Below are 18,000 nucleotides of genomic sequence, written 5' to 3' on the forward strand. Positions count from 1 at the left end.
GAGGCTTAGGAGGCAAATTGCGAAAGCTTGAAAAATCTCATTAATAAAACTTGGTGGCTTCAATTACACAATAGATTTGTTCAATTTTTAACAATATCTGTGAGACGAAAAACAAAAATCTGTTGATTTGATTTTGGCACATGGGTAATTCAATTCAAGATCATTTAATATATAATAATACACATTCACTTCAAAGTATAATAAAGTTAATAAAAAATGTGAAATCGCTGTACCTGAACTGTGAATCAAACATTAATAAAATAATTAGAGATGTGTTCCGACAGACAGCTTCTGGTATTATTGTCTAAAGTTGGGGAAAAGGTAATTAATTTGGCAGTAAATTTATTCGCACCGTGTTTGGCTCCTCTAACGAAGGAGAGGAAATTGCAAAACGGAGATCGAGTCTTCCTCTATTGTGTCTGATCAAATGGAAATCTTTCTTTTTTTTAACACAATATGCATATTGTGGATCCTGGCCTTCCATTGCTGGATGACATGCTTGAGCATACCAGTAACTATGAGTGAAAACCCCTTTAATTACTTTTAATGTTTTAAATGCTAAATGTTTTAGATGTAGTTATTCATTTATAACAGATAAATAAAATAATACCAATATAAAATATTAAATAAATGAAAGTTAGAAGTTAAGATAAGCTAAAATAGACTTATACTGAAAAAAGACGCAAAACTACACCATTATATGTCATCAAATTGTAATTTAAAGGGTTAGCTGGAATTCATGGAAAAAGTTAAATTCATTTGTATCTACAACAATGACATCTATCAATCAGTAAATAAAAAATGAATTGACAATAACAAACATAATTAATTATATTTCATAGGAAACTTCTCTATACTAACTACCAAATTAATTTGGCAAAACTCTTAGTTTAATTTAAGATTCCTTCTAAAAAGAATTATGTATACAGATTTTCACGATACATCTGTAAGCTCTTGATTTCTCATTTGGTTTCTGAGCGCACAGAGCAACAACCAGGTGTGTAAAACAAACATCAGGGCTGTTAATAACATTTGAACATATGTAAGCGCATTGTTTCTCATACAGTATGTTAAAGCTCTGTTACGGGATGTGCTTCATGACACAGTGGTCCCAGCAGGTTCAGTACAGGGCCTCGGTGGCCCACCTTGAGCTCAAGGGTTCTGGCACACTGGCAGATGGGACACATCGTGCCTTCAACTGGAAAATAGTTCTCTTGTGTCAGTAATGGCAAATAAGAGAGTGCAGAGCAAGACTGGGCGAACTTTAACGTTGCCTCCAGCACCAGTGAATAAAGAACTAACACATACTGTTTTGTCGTTTTAGAAAATTAAATAACTTTGTGTATATCCATAGCTCAAACAGCAAAGTCATATTAAAATAAAATAAATAAATTATACTATACAAAATAAATTATATTCATAGCTCAAACTCCATTTTGGTATTAAAGGAAGTAGATAAGTATTAAAATAAAATAAAATGTCCTAAATGTTTACTATAATCCTCAAACAGCAAACTATTAAACTAAAAATGAACATCCAGAAACTATTTCCTGTACAACCCCATAAATATGCATGTATTCTTTTTTTCTTTTTTCTTTTTTACAACTGCTGCAATGTTTTTGTTCAAGTCAGATGTGAAAGTGTAACATGACTCAATGCAGCCACCTAGTGTTCACACCGCGAATCTCACCAAACATTATCTCCAAATATATATCACAATTTATCCTCCAAACTTCAAATCAAGCACCATCTATAGCTGTTGGGTATCATCTAAGGCTATTTTCATGGCAAAAATTCTATTACAAAAATACAAATATCATATAGGCTAATACAATAAAACCAAGCAAACAAACACTACAAGTCATATTAGTCCACTTTTTTTAAATTAACATGATAAAAAATCTAAAACCTTTTCAGGCATAATCTTACTAAATAAGTCCATATAAGTGAAATATGTACTGCTTTAATTCACCTCTAGAATATGTAACTCACATCATTATCTTACCCCATAACATAAGATTTTTTTTCCCTATGAATAAGTCAAATGCAATTAAAATTATGAATGCATATTATCTGGTTCATATTAAAAGCTATAGCACCTATATCTATACAAGTAGGCTGTGTTTTTGTAGCCAACATCCTTAACAAGTGAAGTATTAAGCTTAACACACTGCTATATTCTTAATACAAAGTACTATACCTACAGTATACATAGGCTACATAAGGAATAGGGATGGGTTTCATTTATGCATTCAGTTTGTAAGACAATTCTACATGCAACTGACCCAAGAGGGTTAAATAGAGTCCAGCCAAGATGAGACGTCCTCTCCTAGACTCATTATCAGCCTCATGTACTGTATTTCTCGTACTAATAATGAAACAGTGCAGCTGGATAAAACACACACGCGTGATGAAGCATTAATTATGCAGCGCTAAACATCTATGAAACCAATTTGTAATCAAGAGGCGTGACAGCATACACTAGTGTAATAACACTGAACCACCAGAAACCGCTGGAGCTCTCTGTATCCCTTATATGTGCGCTAACAGATGCTGACCTGGCGTATGTAAGGGCATTACAAAAGATCAGACACTAGAACACCAGACACTGTTTGCTATTAGAGACAGACAATAACTGCATTTTTTTTTATATTCATACTTTTTGTATGAATATATATTCAAACAGAAAACAACTGCATTTCACAGGTAAATTAACTAATTCAATGTATTATTTGCATAAATTATTCAATTCACATAGCCATACATTATCAATTATATTTTTTGTTATTTTTATTATAGTAGTTATGGTTATTTCTTTCAACAATAAAAACAGATGTAAAAAAATAAATTAAATATGAATAACACTAATATAATAACACTAATAAAAATGTATCTAAATATTGTGCATTTATTTGCATTGATTTGTATTGCTATAGGCTAGTCGAGTTTTTATTTATTATTGAAACAGATGTAATATATATATATATATATATATAAACGGTTAAAACTGTATCTTTAAACATAAAATGAAAATAAATGAAAAATCTCTAGCTGTTTGGGGGGAGAACAATTTAGCTTATGGTGACTTTGGCCTTTGAATGAAAGGATGACATTAAACAATGTTCTATCAAATTATATCCCAATTAAAACTTATAGCAAGCAATCATACTCAAGAACATTCAACAATAGAAAAACAAAACAATGCAAAACACATCCAAGTAATGCATCAGCAGGTACAGTCAAGATTTGAACTCCAAGCGTGAAACTCTATTGGGACAACTCTATACACGTAATGCTAAATAATCTGTATCATACACCAGAATAGTGTATAAAGAGAACAAAATGCTTTTGCGCAAGTCTTTAAATGCAATCAAAACAGTGACACGAGGGTGTGTTTACATTAAAGCGGACGTGACGTATTAGGTTTTGAACCTGAGCGACCGCGCGCAGGGCTAACGAATTAGCTAAACATTTTACGATTTATTGCCAACTTGGCAACAGAAGTAATCAGTTTTTACGAAAAGTTTTTTTTTCTTTTTGTTCTTTCAGCTGTGCGATTTGATCCAAAGGTGAGACTGACATGTAAAGGCCTTTGCGCATGTTATGGGACAATGCTAGTTAGCCATCGGCTACCCCTGAGCACAGATAAACAAATAATAATATCGGTATCAAATGTGTCTATTTGACAGCTAATGAATGCATTATTTGTTTGCCTTATTTCTAAAATGTAAGCCATAAGATTGGTTCTTCAATTGTGTAATTAACGTCGGCTGCCAAAACAGTTTAATGGAATCGCTTGCAAACATGTTTCACAACACATGTCATGTAACGTTAACTTAATAATTTAGAAAAGTGCATGAAAACTGCACTGAATCTGTATCCACGTCGAATCCCGTAAACAATCTATTTTTTCGACTATGTAGGCCTATGCTTTGCATAAGAAAATAATTTGTTGCGACTTTTGCTGTATTTGAAACTGACGTTTTATGCAGACTCGTAACCTTCACTTTGATTTCAGTTGTTGTTGTGCTGTCTATCCACAAATGGAGCACAATCTCATACACGCTGCCACAGTAATGTCGTGTTTGTTTTCTGCGACATACTTGCCTTATATAACTTCTCATGATGTGCTTCTCTGACAAGTTGCTATTGCTTGTTGTCTTCTTTGTTTTATCCAATTGCAGATAGGATGGATCTCCAAAAAATCATCCACGACGCGCTGTACGACTTCATTTTATCATATATTCCTCACGCGGATCTGAGGTGAGGGCGTGTGAGTTCATAGATTACAATTTTTCCCCCTTCAATCGTGCAAATCTGTAAATAACGTATTTTTATTTTGACCAGTACGCTAGATGACGTGCTTTTGTCCTATATCACTGGGGTGCTTGAAGATTTGGGATCTCAAGAAAGTGAGGAGGAAAACTTTGATGTCGAGGTGTTTGTTGAAATGTTGGAGGCCTACATTCCTGGTTTCTCAGATATTGACAGGTAATTTTGGCCAGATGTTTGTCCAAGTTAAATCCTAACTGAGATTTACAAATATTTTATATTAAAAGTTTTGTCATATTTGAATCGATGCCTTTTCGATTTATGTTTTTTTATCATGCAGTGTCAAAGTTTGTGAGATGATGTTTAATCTGGCATCAAAGTTGGCCTCAGCCCGGGACACAGGTAATTTTCCTTTCATAACAGAATTAAAAAAATGTTGTATAATATTATATTGTATTTTGGCATAGCAGGTAAAAAAAAAAAAAAGTCCTCACACCTGAATGACTAATAGCAGGTGTGCAGGACAGTCCAGGACACATGTTTCAGGACACACAAACCAGACCACACGTCTCAGGCCGGAAGTGAAGGCGAACCATAATGGTTTTTAGACAGAGCGAGTCTTATTAGAGTCGCACCAACTTTTTTGCGTAATTTTCTTTTGTTTGATGTAGCTATTTTCACATGGATAAAAAAAAAATTTCGCACGAATTTTATTGGATTTATATTTATGTAAATTGTTTTATAGCAATACCTGAATTACTAAAAATACATGGTCTGATTATTTATTGATATTCATTTTGATCAATATAGTTAACTAATGTAACATTATAGTGTTTTCCATTCGACTGTAGGCTATTATAAGATAATATTCACTTCATATTCATTTTGTAACAAATACTTAAAGACATAGAGTATGGATATTGAATGTCAAAAATTCATCGCAAAGCCCATTTACTACACCCAATCTAAAAAGCAATCAAACTGTCCGACAAATGCTGAAAACGATAAAGAATGAAAACAATTTTAAGCTTTCCACAGCGCGCGAGTAATAAAATGTGGAATACATGCACATGATCGGTATTTAGAAGATAAAGACTTAAGTTAATATATAAATAAATTAACCACATAATGACAGAAACATTACAGACAACTCACCTTGCTCTGCCATGTTATGTTTTAATAACTCCGCCCCTTCACTTCCAGCCTGAGACGTGTGGCCTGGCTTGTGTGTCCTGAAACGTGTGGTGCTGCAGCTGAATATAGACAAGAAAATATCCCCCACACTAAACTGTGATTTGTGTGTGTGTCTTTAAGAATCTGGAGAGATAAAATTAGAGGAAGGTAAATTTCCTCTCTCTGAAAGTTCTGTTTTAACCCACGGAGTGTCAAGAGAGAAGCCACACAACCTCACATTACAAGCAGAGGGAGCCACAGCTCAGGTATTGGGCCTTTCAGGCACATTCATAATGTACCTGATTCTGGCAAGCTGGTTTACAAATGAATGTGTCTGGAAATGTGTTTTCAGGTTAGTGAATCTTCGTGGGATAACCAGGAGCAGCATCTTCTCGAGATGTTTCCCAAATGCAGTGTGACTGAGGCCAGAAGTGCATTGTCTATTGCTAAAGGAGACATGGAGGAAGCTGTTCGTCTCATTATTGAGGGAGATGTCCAGCTTGCATGCCCAACGTCTCTCCACGTGAGTTCATTTGAAAAGTTCCATTCACACTGATCATAGATCAAATGATAGACTATTTGCCAGTTATCACTTTAATTTGATTCAAGATGGATGTTTTTTATATTTTAAAGATGTTAGTGATATTTTTTTATTTATTTTTTGTAAATCCTTTCTGTGTTGTTATTGTTAACTAAAACTTAGGCTTTTAAAAATCATGTTCATGAATTGAAATAATTCTGAAATATAATACAACTATTAGATGAAAACCTTCAACAAAAAACATAAACGAAAATAAAGTACCAAAATTACTGAAATAAGAAATGAATAAATGAAAAAAATCATATAACAAAAATCGAAATATTAATAACAGGGTTCCTACACCATTTGGAAAAGCATGGAAAAAATAAAACAGATTATGGAAAAATATTTTGTTTCCAGACTATTGCCCCATTCAGTTTTCTAAAATATAAAATTATGAATTTAAAAGAAAAAAGAAATAAATAAATTAATTTATCATAAAAGCAGGGTGTTTTCATGACAGAAGTTTAGTAATTCTCAAACACGACTGAATGAATTCAAGGCGCACATTTTAATTTTGCAAGACCTCTATTTGGATTTTCTTTACCATAAGCAAGTCTTGTTGATCGTGCAACATCAAACCATATTTACAGTATCAAACCGATGTGTCAGAGGTGAATATATGCAGATTATAAAGCGTTTTAGGTTCTTCCCATCATGTTATCACTACAAGAAAACCAATGAAAAAAAACAGAAAATGAAATATTTACAGATGACTGTCCTATATACCAAAAATAATGCTGAAAATAATGTTGTATGAACAATTTATGTTAAATATGGTCTGAAAAATCTACAGACAGGTTTGGAAATTTGAGTCTGGAAAAGAATGGAATTTTGAAATGAAAAAATGTGAATGAACCCAGTATAAAATACTATAATAGTATATAAACAATACTAAACTACCATTAAAATGTTATATTTTCAGGCTAACCAAGGGAAGACCATTTCTGCTGAAGTTGATCAGAAACTGAAAGCAAGCATTTTAGAAAAGTGAGTTATCTTGATCTCAAATTCTTTAAAACTATTGCACAAACCTGTTATATCGGATGTCACTGCATGTAGAACAAAAACTTCTCATTTAAATGTTTGGACCCCCCATCCCATCCCAGGTACATGCTGGTTGATAATGAAGAAGACAAGAAAGTACACAGACCAGTCACTCCAAAAGATGTAAGTTTATGCTGTCATTTTTAGTGACTGCATTGCATAACATTGATGAATTGCGTAGATGTTCATTTTTTCTACATTCCACTTGGTCATCCACAGGCTCCTAAGAAACTGGTGCGCTATCATGGCAGTCAGGTGGTCACTACAAAGGGAGAGCGCTACCATCTAGTCAAAAAAGAAGAACCGGAAGACATGAAGAAGACTTATGTTAGTCTCAAACCAGCACGCAAATATCGCTTTCATTGATGAAAGGCATCTTGTTGATGGACCATTCAGAGTCAACCCCTCTTGTTTTTGATATTTGTGTCTGGTTATCTGATCTGTTTTTATTGGTCCAAATGTGTGTCCACTTAAATATATGGTGCTGGAGATTTGGTTTCTTGGGAGTTTGATGGGTTTTGATGTGTGAATTTGTTGCTGTTCTGTAAAGTCTCCCAGCAGGTCTCTTTTTTTTCGAGCCCTTATAAGTTACTGTATTTATTTTTTTTACTACTTTTTACTAAAACATTAAGCTATAGCTAAAAACATGAAGGTGTTTACATTTGACTGTTTTTTTTTTAAAGCCAAACCCTATTTTACACATCATTTCAATGAAAGTCTTTGAAATGTTCAGCTAAGTGGTTGTTTTGTTATAAAATCAGCCAATTTAGCTCATTTTCAGTGGCAGGAACATCAGTCTTTGTATTTTGCACTGTTTAATTAAAACGCAGAAATAAAAAGACTCCATATATGTTCCTGAGACTAAATAATAGCAGGGTCTGTGTGACATTTGAGTTTTGGGTAACACTTTACAAAAAGGTCCCATTTGTTAATATTAGTTAATATATGAACTAACAATGAGCAATACATTTGTTACAGTATTTATTAATCTTTGTTAATGTTAATGAAAAAATACTGTCGTTCATTGTTTGTTCATGTTAGTTCACAGTGCATTAACTAATAAATACAACTTTTGATTTTAGGAATGTATTAGTAAATGATTACATTAACTAAGATTAGTAAATGCTGTAGAAGTATTGTTCGTTCATGTTAACTAATGAAACCTTATTGTAAAGTGTTAGTGATTTTTGTTGCAGTTGTCAACTGAAGGTGAATCTTCCCATACACTGGACAAGCTTTGGACAGACCGAACCTTCACCTGCATATTTACTAGTTAGTTTCTCTGTCTTGTGTAGTTCGCTGGCTTTGCACAGTTTTAGCAATGGATGTGCTTTGTTTACTATAAACAATTGTATTGTCATATCCATATTCTCACACCAGTATTTTTCAAGATTGTTTGTTTGTGCTTGATGTTCTCTGTTTACATGTTGTCTTTGGCATAGAACCAGTGTCAACACTACCATTCAACTCCACCATGGCCCTGAAACTTAAGTGCAGTGACTAGATTCAAATATATTAACAGTATTTTTCAAGGACTGATGATGTTTTTGAGAGTAACTAAAGAATTAATGTTTTATGAATCCTGTGTCTTTCCTCAGTTCTGTACTTAAATATGTAAATACTTCTTAAAACTGGTTTAAAAAATGTATTGTTCTAGCTTTAGGTACTTTGAAGAGCATAATGAAATTGTGTCGAAATAATGCATGACTTTTAGAGTGGGCGGATATACACATCTAATGACATAAAGGTGAGAAAAGAAAACATTTTATGTTTAATTGAAAGACATGAAGAACAAAGCTAGCGACTTTAACCCCCAGTTTCACAGACCAGGCTTAAGCCTAGTCCTAGATTAAAATGCATTTTTGCACTGATTTAGCTGAAAGCAACTTGAATGGCATATCTTAAATTATGTCAGTGACATTCTGTCTCAGGATGCACACCAGTAATATTTTTTCTAAGGCACATTTATAAAAGCTACTTAAATGTCCTAATTGAACTAAGACCTAATCCTGGCTTAATCTAAGCCCTGTATGTGAAACTAGGCCTATGCCACTCAGAAATCAGTGCTGAGAACTACAGTGATTAAAGGATCATGCAGATACTTTGAAGTAACAGGTTTTGTTCTCTTAAATTTTTACATGACTAAGGTTGTCCTCTAATGCACAAAGCCACAGCTATGCTTGAACACCTGTGCAATAATTCTTTATAGTGACAAAATACATGTCAAACACTTCAAACTATCTTTTAAGAATTTCTCCAGTATATTTTATTCCATCAAGATCTTTGTAAGAACTTAAATGCTTGTAACAAGACAAATGTTCCCAGAGTTGATTTATTTGATATTGTTTCTGTAATTGGGATTTATATGATAGATGACTGCTATCATTGTCAGTACACTGTTTAACATAATCAAGTTTTGGCAGTATATAAAGTCAGCTAGAACAAGCCCATGATATACCCAAGATCACAACTTTATGATACAAAAACATTGCATACATTTAACGGATTAAAGTGGCCAGTTGGGTTATTGATTATTTTCTTCCCTAAACCTACACTACCATTCAGAATTTTGGAGTCAGTGTGATCTTATTTTAAGAAATTAAATTGATCAAAAGTGACAGTAAAGTCAAAGGATAATTTGTCTTTGTAAGCATTTGTCCCTCAAATGTTGTGTTGTATTATCATACGTTTTCTTTTTCTTATCTCGTCTTTTTTTTTTCTTTTCCTCATTGTTGTCGTTGATCTGTGAAAAAGCAAAAACACTGAAATAAAGGTGTGAACCAAAAGTGACAGTAAAGATATTTATAATGTTACAAAAGAATTCAGTTTCAAATAAATGCTTTTCAATTTTCCACTAATCAAAGAAAATATTTATCATGGTTTCCACAAAAACAATAAACAGCACAACTGCTTTGAGCTCCGATAATAAGAAGAAATGTTTGAGCACCAAATCAGCATTTTAGAATGATTTCTGAAGGATCATGTGACACTGAAGACTGGAGTAATGATGCTGAAAATACAGCTTTGCCATCACAGGAATAAATTACATTTCAAAATATATTTTATTATAAATTGAAATAATATTTGACTAAATTATTGCATTTTTGATCATATAACTTGGTGAGCATAAGAAACTTCTTTCAAAAACATTTACAAAATCTTAGTGACCCCAAACTTTTGAACGGTAGTGTAGATCAAAATGTAAATCAATTTGAGCTTTTAGCACACTCGCATTAACACAAACTATAATAATGACAATCGTAGTTGCAATTAAAAAAACAAACAGATCAAACCATTCAAAAACTTTTATTTCCTTACAATTCATGGAGACAGTTAACACTTGGCAAGTGTAGTTTGTTCTGAATTACAATCCTTACTGAAATGGTACCATATAATGTTACATTAAAAAAATATAACACCAAGAAACTAAAACATTTGCCTTAATGTACACATAAAAAGAACGCAAGAAAATGCATTTACAAATGCAAAAATTTAATTCAGTGAGTCGCCTACAAAATGATGAGAAATCCCTTGTTTTAAAAACATTGTGGCTGAAACATTGAAACATCGTTGTCATGAGATCAAATTCAAAAGCAAACACACAAAACACCATCAATGATAACATCAACAGTTTAAACCCGTCAATGAACCGATGGTAGGTTTCAAGTTGTAAATCATCCTCTGTGGATATGCTCGAGGCACTCTGCCAGTTTTACTATGCGGACTCAGAGCCACAGGAGTTAAGTCATGACATATGGCACCTTCTTTGTCCCAACATGGGACAAAACCTGACAACAGGCGCTCTGGGTGGTGTAAAAGTGCTTTACAGGCTCTGCTAATGCATTAGTCTATTTCTTTAGCATGTAATGCTGCACACATATGGATTTAAGGACTCTTTTTAAGGAGAAATCAAATCAATCAATTTCTCACCAGTGGTTTTCTTACACCAACACAGAACTAGCAATATTGGGTCCAGTAAATGGAAGCAGACAAAAGGCGGAAGTCTTTATACTGCCAAAATACTGCCATGCACTGGCATTTCAACAGTCCGAATGTACACACAAGCATATACTCAAATCCACACATACATATTAACAGACCGTCTTAGCAGCACACTAAAGAGGCTTCAGCTCAGGCCATGATCATATCTGCCCTTGATCATCATGTTCAGCAATGGACCAACCTGTTGAAAACAGAGAATAACCAATAAAAAATGTATTCTGTGAACAAATATATGCTGAACAATGAATGAAATACTGGAAAGAGGAAAAAGGTTATTCATTTTCTGCTCTAGTCACAGTCAAATGTAGGCATGCACAATTTGATTCAGGTTTAAAGCAGGTTAGCCACAAATATACTTGTAATTGGGTTATTGTCAAGGTCAAAATACACAGGGAATTCCTTAATGCATTATTCATATCTGAAGACCTAAAAACGGAAAAGGCTATGATTGACTGTTCTACTTTTCTGTACCTCGTGTGGGTCCCCCAAGGCCTCTCCCAACATCTTCTCTATGTTCCTCATTATGGCCACCTTCTGATGAGCTTTCAAAGGGTACTCTATCCTCTTTGGAGTGGGTGTCCCCTTGAAATATTTTGTTTAATACTGGTTGATTTGTGCAAAGATATATCATGTATGTAAACTAGACAGAGCACGACTGAGATGGTGCTGCAAAAGCATACCTTGTACCAGAAGTTCACTGTGATGGTCACTCCTCCACTTAACAGGGATTCGATGTGATGCCACCTTTACAAAAGAAAAAAATGCAGACATTTATTCAACATAAATAAATTGATACATTTCCGTGTAAAAGTTTAGAACCACTACAATTTTTTTTTTTTAAAGAAATGAACACTTATTTAGCAAGGCCACATTCTATTTCAAATAAATGCATCAAAGAATCCTGAAAAAAAGGTTTCCGTGAAAATATTAGGCAGCACAACTGTTTTCAGCATTGATAATAATGTGAAATGTTTCAACAACAACAAGAATATTAATAAGTAAGGGATAATCCACGGCTAGCTGTGCAGAGATAAAGTAGTGTGTAAGATTACATTTATTTGAATATTATCGAGAGAGAGATTCGTACCTGCGTCTTTTCAGCATCTCTCTCTCTCTATTAACAATGAAGCTGTGAGTTTAATTACTTCAGAATAGAAATGTAACCCCTTCATTGCTGCTGAGAAATATAATGTAGCGATTCAGTAGCGAAGCTATTTTATCAAAGTCGCGTGGCAGCGTTGATAAGTTTATGTGCTCCTGAATATTTGCACGCTCTGTGCGAGTGATGTATGTGTATGTGTGCTTCAATGAAAACATTAATATAGAACGGTGATAAAACTGACTTGGAACAACCTGTGCATTAAACGGTTTTATTGCACCTTCCAGCCAATCAGAATCGAGTATTCAGACAGACCATGTTATTGTCTTGATATCGTCAAAGGCATCGGCGATATCTCGGACTATCATCGATACACAATACTATTGCCTATCAGCACAACCCTAATCTCTACTTTAAAGCTATTCTAAAATGAATGATCACATAACAAAATTCTTTCACATAGCTTTTAGATAAAATAACATTCAATAGCTATTTATGACAGGCAATTTAGATAAGAGCACCCTGCCCGAATGAAAGCTGAACTAAAAACAGTTCAGCTCTCAACGTAAAAATTCTCAGGCACACCTGCAACTTTACCCATAGATGAAGTCACTTATGCAAATCACATAGTACAAGACTAAAGCTTGTTGAACATTTGGAAAATTGTACAACATTCAATGTTTTTCCCCTAATTCAAATGGAGGGCCTTCTGTGACACTAGGTTAAACTTCTGTGTTCACACTCATGGGCAGCCATGGGCAAAAAGTATGGACTGTAGAATTACACAGCTGGTTGGCATCATTTTGCCCTCCAGTGACTAGGGGGAGGCAAGGAGTTGGAAGAGGAAGCCGTCATGGCTGATTCACTCTCACAGACTTGAAACTAAGTCAGCAGCCCATGGAAGCAGAGGCTTGCCGAACGAGCCACGCAAAACTTAAGTGTGTCATTTCTGCACCACTAGCACTTCCTAACTAAAAAATTCCTAACAGCGTTTCCAAACACTCTCCCCTTCTGCATTTGGTCGGCCAAACAGATAGTCCCGGCCTGGTGTAACTACACACTTCATGATAAAGTAATAATGGTAATCAACCTTTTCTATGTATTTGAAAACAATCTTACCAATACATTGGGATGTATAAGACATCGCCCGGTCCCACAACAGCCTCATATCCAACAGCATTTTTGAAATGAGGAAACTTGTCATAATCAGGATTTTCAAAATCAACCTATGAATGCAAAGAAAAAAAATTTACATTTCACTTATTTGTTTATGTTATTGTTAGTCTAAAAGAGTTTAATAAAGTTTTTCAGCAAGTGGTTCTCAAACTTTTCAGGCCAAGTACAACATTTAATCTACAATCATATATAACAGCACTATATACGGGCAAAGATTGTGGATTAAATATGTACAAATGTCAGTAAATGTTGCATTTCGTAGGGTTTGTGTTAACTTGACATCTGTTTAAAAAAAAAAAAAAAAAAAAAAAAAAATTTGGATTAAATCCAATCTCTGTTTATATGTTTAATGATTTTGTTTTCACCACCATCACTTTGCCCCACTGATGGTCATAAATATGGTGGATGAGTGGAAAATGTCATGTGACTAAAACAGATGAATACAATATTTTTTGTATTAACAAGATCCAATGGCAGCGCAAATTACAATATGGTCTATGCAATAAAGCAGTAGACACATAAAGCTATATTAATATTGCAACAAAACATGATGTGTGGTTTTTTGTTTTTGTTTTTTTATATGCAAACTTGTGGAGTCATGTCACATAACAAAATTTGAGAACCATTGGTCTAGGACGCCATCAAACATATAATACCTGACTCTGTCTGTCACATGGATGATGTACTGGGTAAGGATAAAGGCAGTCAAACTGATCCGGAGGAAAGAGGATGCATCTCTTGTGTCCTTTGATTTGTGCAAAGAAATTCTGTTGCTCATCATAGTGTGCTGGTGTCACATTGCCTGGCGTGATATTTTAAGAGGAGAAACAAACAAATAAAACTGATAAGACTGATATGAACTGACAATTTTAGAAAGACAAATCAACGATTAATTTCATTTTACTATTTTAAATAATAATCCTCAAAATTTGGATACAGAAAAGGGTGCACTGAAACTGTACCTTCCATGCCTATGAGCAGCAAATTCGAGGTCAGCGGTCCCCAGTTTCGTTTAGATTGCTGTTTGTTAATCCAGTTCCAATTGAATCCGAGGAAATCCACCACAATTTTTCGGCCTACTGTATCATTCAGCGTTTGTTGCAAGTACACTCTACAAATTAAACAACAAAGTCATTTCACATCTTAAAATGTCAAATTAAATCAAGTGATACTTTAGAATGCAATTCTATCCTCTTTAGAAGATTTTAAAAGTTGATATCCACCTGAACTTGCTTAATATTTATCTAGTAAGGTCAACAGTTTAAAGGTCTAGAACCAGAAACAAGATGATCACAAATGATATAGCAATAAAGCCACCAAAGTGGAGTATCAAATGGTCAGCGTTGGCAGAATACCACTTGGCAGAATAAACTGCTTAGTCATACAGTCGAGCAATTTCATTTCCTCGATTGGATTTCATGCGTCTCAACACTTTTCCACAGTATCACACTTCAACTGTTTATGTTATTATAAATAGCTCAAAACTTTGTAGTCAAGGTAAATTTTAAATATAAACTATACACAAATGTACACGAATATACACCTATTCAATGCTAAAGGGATGTTTAACTGTGAAAGGATAAAGAAAGCAATATTTTTTTAATGACAAAACCAGTCATAAATCACTGTCTACACTTTTGTAGAATGTTTTTCCCCTCAGCCAGCAGATACGAACATGCATATCAGGTACATTAATGTAAATCACATTAACATACCTCTCTGTTCCACCTTGTTCTTCTGTTTGATGCATCTTGTCCACAAATTCAGAAAATTTCATCTCTAGACGATGAGATTTGGGCACAAAGTCTTGAAAGTTTGCCATTTTCTTCTCATCATAATACAAGAATTTGTGATTTTCTGCTGTGTAAACAGAGAAGTCCCCATTTCCAATGTTCTCTTGCAAGTAGGGTATGTCCCATTTTAGAGCTGGATATACTAAACTGGTGTCTGTTAATACAACAGGTTCCTACAAAAGAAAAACGAAATCATAAAAAAGTTTTTTACAAAATACATCATATTTAAAACAAATTATTGTAAACAACAGATCAATGAAGCGCCATTCTCAGTTGGTTGGGTGACGTGGGTTATTAGCAGTTTTATTATTTTGTAGGCACAATGACCAAACACACTTCCACACTCATGGCAACATTTAAGTGCAAATATTTAGTCTAGATCTTAAATAATGATAACAACTGCAAAGAAATACTGTCCGGGTCGTGTAGCGACCCCCGCCAACGCTCGTCGTTTATTTGACACAGAATTATACTGATGCCGCAGCATTAAAAAAAAAGTGACAAGTGCTACGTGACTAGAAGAACGTACACTGTTCCAGCACGCGCGCGGGTAGGCTGCTCTCGCGCTCGGCTGCAACTACACCAGACGACCGCTAAACTAACAAAACACCATGCATCGACATCGACTTTTAGGTGTAAACTGCTATCTACATAATATTAAATATTACTTTTATTAACTTATTATTGGACTAATGATTAAGTTAGAAATGTAACTGATCTGATTAAAATTGTGTGGTTTATATATATATATATAAGGTGATAGAAAGTTAATTAAATCATTCTAAACGTGTTAACACGTACGGACTCGTACACAGCTACAATAACAGTTAGTCATGTCACTGTTTACACGAGACAGCCGTCAACACAACATGAACAACGTGCTTTGACTTTGACTGATCTCATTTTAACGGACTGCCACAGTAGTTCTTAGTGTACGGAGTAAGACTTTGATTATATAATAATATATATAATAATATATAATTATATAAGGGATTTTTTTCTCATAGCCTACTTTTCCTTTCTGTTTGGTGCAAGAACCCCTCCCCTGGCCATGTAAAAAATATATAAAATTTTATATAAAATAATATGCTCTTCCTATAAAATTCCTATCACTAAGTCATTGGAACAATTGTGTTATATGGTCACAACTTGTAATATTATATAATATAGTTAAAATGTTAAGAAGTTAATTACATTTAGGCTACAGCAAAAAATGACAGTAAACTTATCACTTTAGCAGAAATTATATATAACGATCCGTTTTAATAATTTTCTACATTTAAAACCTAATATTCTGAATAATCTATGCAATATCTTAAGAATAAATTATAACTGATCAGATTTGTCCGCTTATTGGGATGTGGAGTGAGGTTACTGAACGGAACGTTATTGCTTACCAAACTCATCAAAGAGTTTCAGCACAACGTAAGACTTTATGTTAGACAAGGACGTTTAGTAGTCTAGTGCTTGATTTTGAGTAAATCATCCTTTCGTATTAGTGCACCTTGCACCCACAAAATCAGTTGCAGCTCTTCGTTCCTACATTCTGCCGCTTACTAACTCAATGCAGGGGAAATCTGCCAACATACCTCGTTGTTGATGAGGACCTCGGCACGCGGATCCGTATGGGATAGTCGCGGTATCGGTCGGGTAGGGAAAGTATATTGTCGAAGCTGCGAATCATTCCAGCTTGGGTCGCGTAGATCCGTGAAGGAGCCGGCGGGGGCGGCAGCTCCATCGGTCTCCGCTGGGTCCGCTCCAGCCACGGTCACGGCTGCCATGTCCTCCGCCTGAGGATTGCGGTTACTTCACAATGAAGCTGCGCGAGGCTAGCCGGCACAGCCGTTGAGATGAAAGAGGAGCAGCGAGCGCGAGAACCGCTCCTGGGCTTTCACACACCCCGCCGAAGCACGAACAAACGAGAGCGACCCGAGCAGTCATACAAGCAGCGTGAAAACAGAAATATTGGTGATGTTTCCATAACACCCACCGGAAGTTTTTTTTTTTTTTTTTTTTCAAAGTAAAAGTCGCTGAACTGTTGGACGCCGGGTGTAAATGAACAAATGAGCGAGCAATAAGGAAACATGATACAAAAACGTCAATCATTAAAAAAATCTAACTCAAAATACCACGATGCTTCAAACAGTTGTTGTTCACTGATCTGATTTTTAGAACCAGAATCAAGTAGTCCTGAAAGCTGTATGCTAATAGAAATAGAAGCTATGTGAAATGTCTTTTCATTCATATTTCATGAATACCCTTAAAAAAATTAAATAAAAAAATGTCTCGCTGTCCCATATAAGACTGGCCATCTAAATCAAAGATTACATTAATATCTCGTGCGCACACAACTAGTGGGAAAGAGAAAAATGCAGAGCTGCCAATCGAACAGTAGATGGGGATATTTGACAGCTGCTATTCGTGGTGGTCGGTCATGGGAGAGAAGAATATCCTAGATTCATTCTGGTCAGCTGGATGTGTTTCTTTTTATCTCAACAGATGCATCACATAAAGAGAAACACTTTCTTATTAAGCTACAGAAAAATACATCCAGTTGATTCATTGAAACTTGTTGACCATTACATGACTTGGATAACTGAGAAATGTGCAGGCCCAAATGCTATTAGTCCTGCATAAGCCCCAAAACTTTGAATCCTGAGTTTGTTTTTGTTTCTCACAGACTGGAAGCCTTACAAAGGTAATTTGGCAAAACATATAATACCGGGTTGTTCCAGAGTGTCTGTTTCTGCAGTCTGTCTAAAATATTTAAGAATATCCATAATCCCTTAAGGCAAATATATATTTCAAACCGGTATGCAAAACACTGACTCTTTCCATCTAATTGACCTGAGCTCACC

General features: G+C 34.8%; 2 protein-coding genes across 2 annotated transcripts; one reads left to right on the top strand and one right to left on the bottom strand.

Moving 5' to 3' along the window:
- The first annotated feature begins 3,386 nt into the window (after positions 1-3,386).
- Positions 3,387-8,652, top strand: cuedc2 (CUE domain containing 2). Its single transcript, XM_082153861.1, has 9 exons — positions 3,387-3,569; positions 4,185-4,263; positions 4,348-4,491; positions 4,613-4,674; positions 5,587-5,711; positions 5,798-5,968; positions 6,951-7,015; positions 7,135-7,195; positions 7,292-8,652. Exons 2-9 carry the CDS (start codon positions 4,190-4,192, stop codon positions 7,436-7,438), a joined length of 849 nt encoding a protein of 282 aa, XP_082009987.1. The 5' UTR covers positions 3,387-3,569; positions 4,185-4,189; the 3' UTR covers positions 7,439-8,652.
- Positions 8,653-10,362: 1,710 nt separating this feature from the next.
- hif1an (hypoxia inducible factor 1 subunit alpha inhibitor) lies at positions 10,363-17,129 on the bottom strand. Its single transcript, XM_082153860.1, has 8 exons — positions 16,732-17,129; positions 15,065-15,315; positions 14,312-14,460; positions 14,006-14,151; positions 13,293-13,399; positions 11,755-11,818; positions 11,546-11,656; positions 10,363-11,255 (listed from the first exon to the last, which is right to left on the bottom strand). The coding sequence occupies exons 1-8, from the start codon at positions 16,921-16,923 to the stop codon at positions 11,199-11,201; spliced, it is 1,077 nt and encodes a 358-aa protein (XP_082009986.1). The 5' UTR covers positions 16,924-17,129; the 3' UTR covers positions 10,363-11,198.
- Between the last annotated feature and the right edge of the window lie 871 nt (positions 17,130-18,000).

This window comes from Leuciscus leuciscus, assembly GCF_965113295.1.
Source record: "Leuciscus leuciscus genome assembly, chromosome: 22".
Lineage (NCBI taxonomy): Eukaryota > Metazoa > Chordata > Actinopteri > Cypriniformes > Leuciscidae > Leuciscus > Leuciscus leuciscus.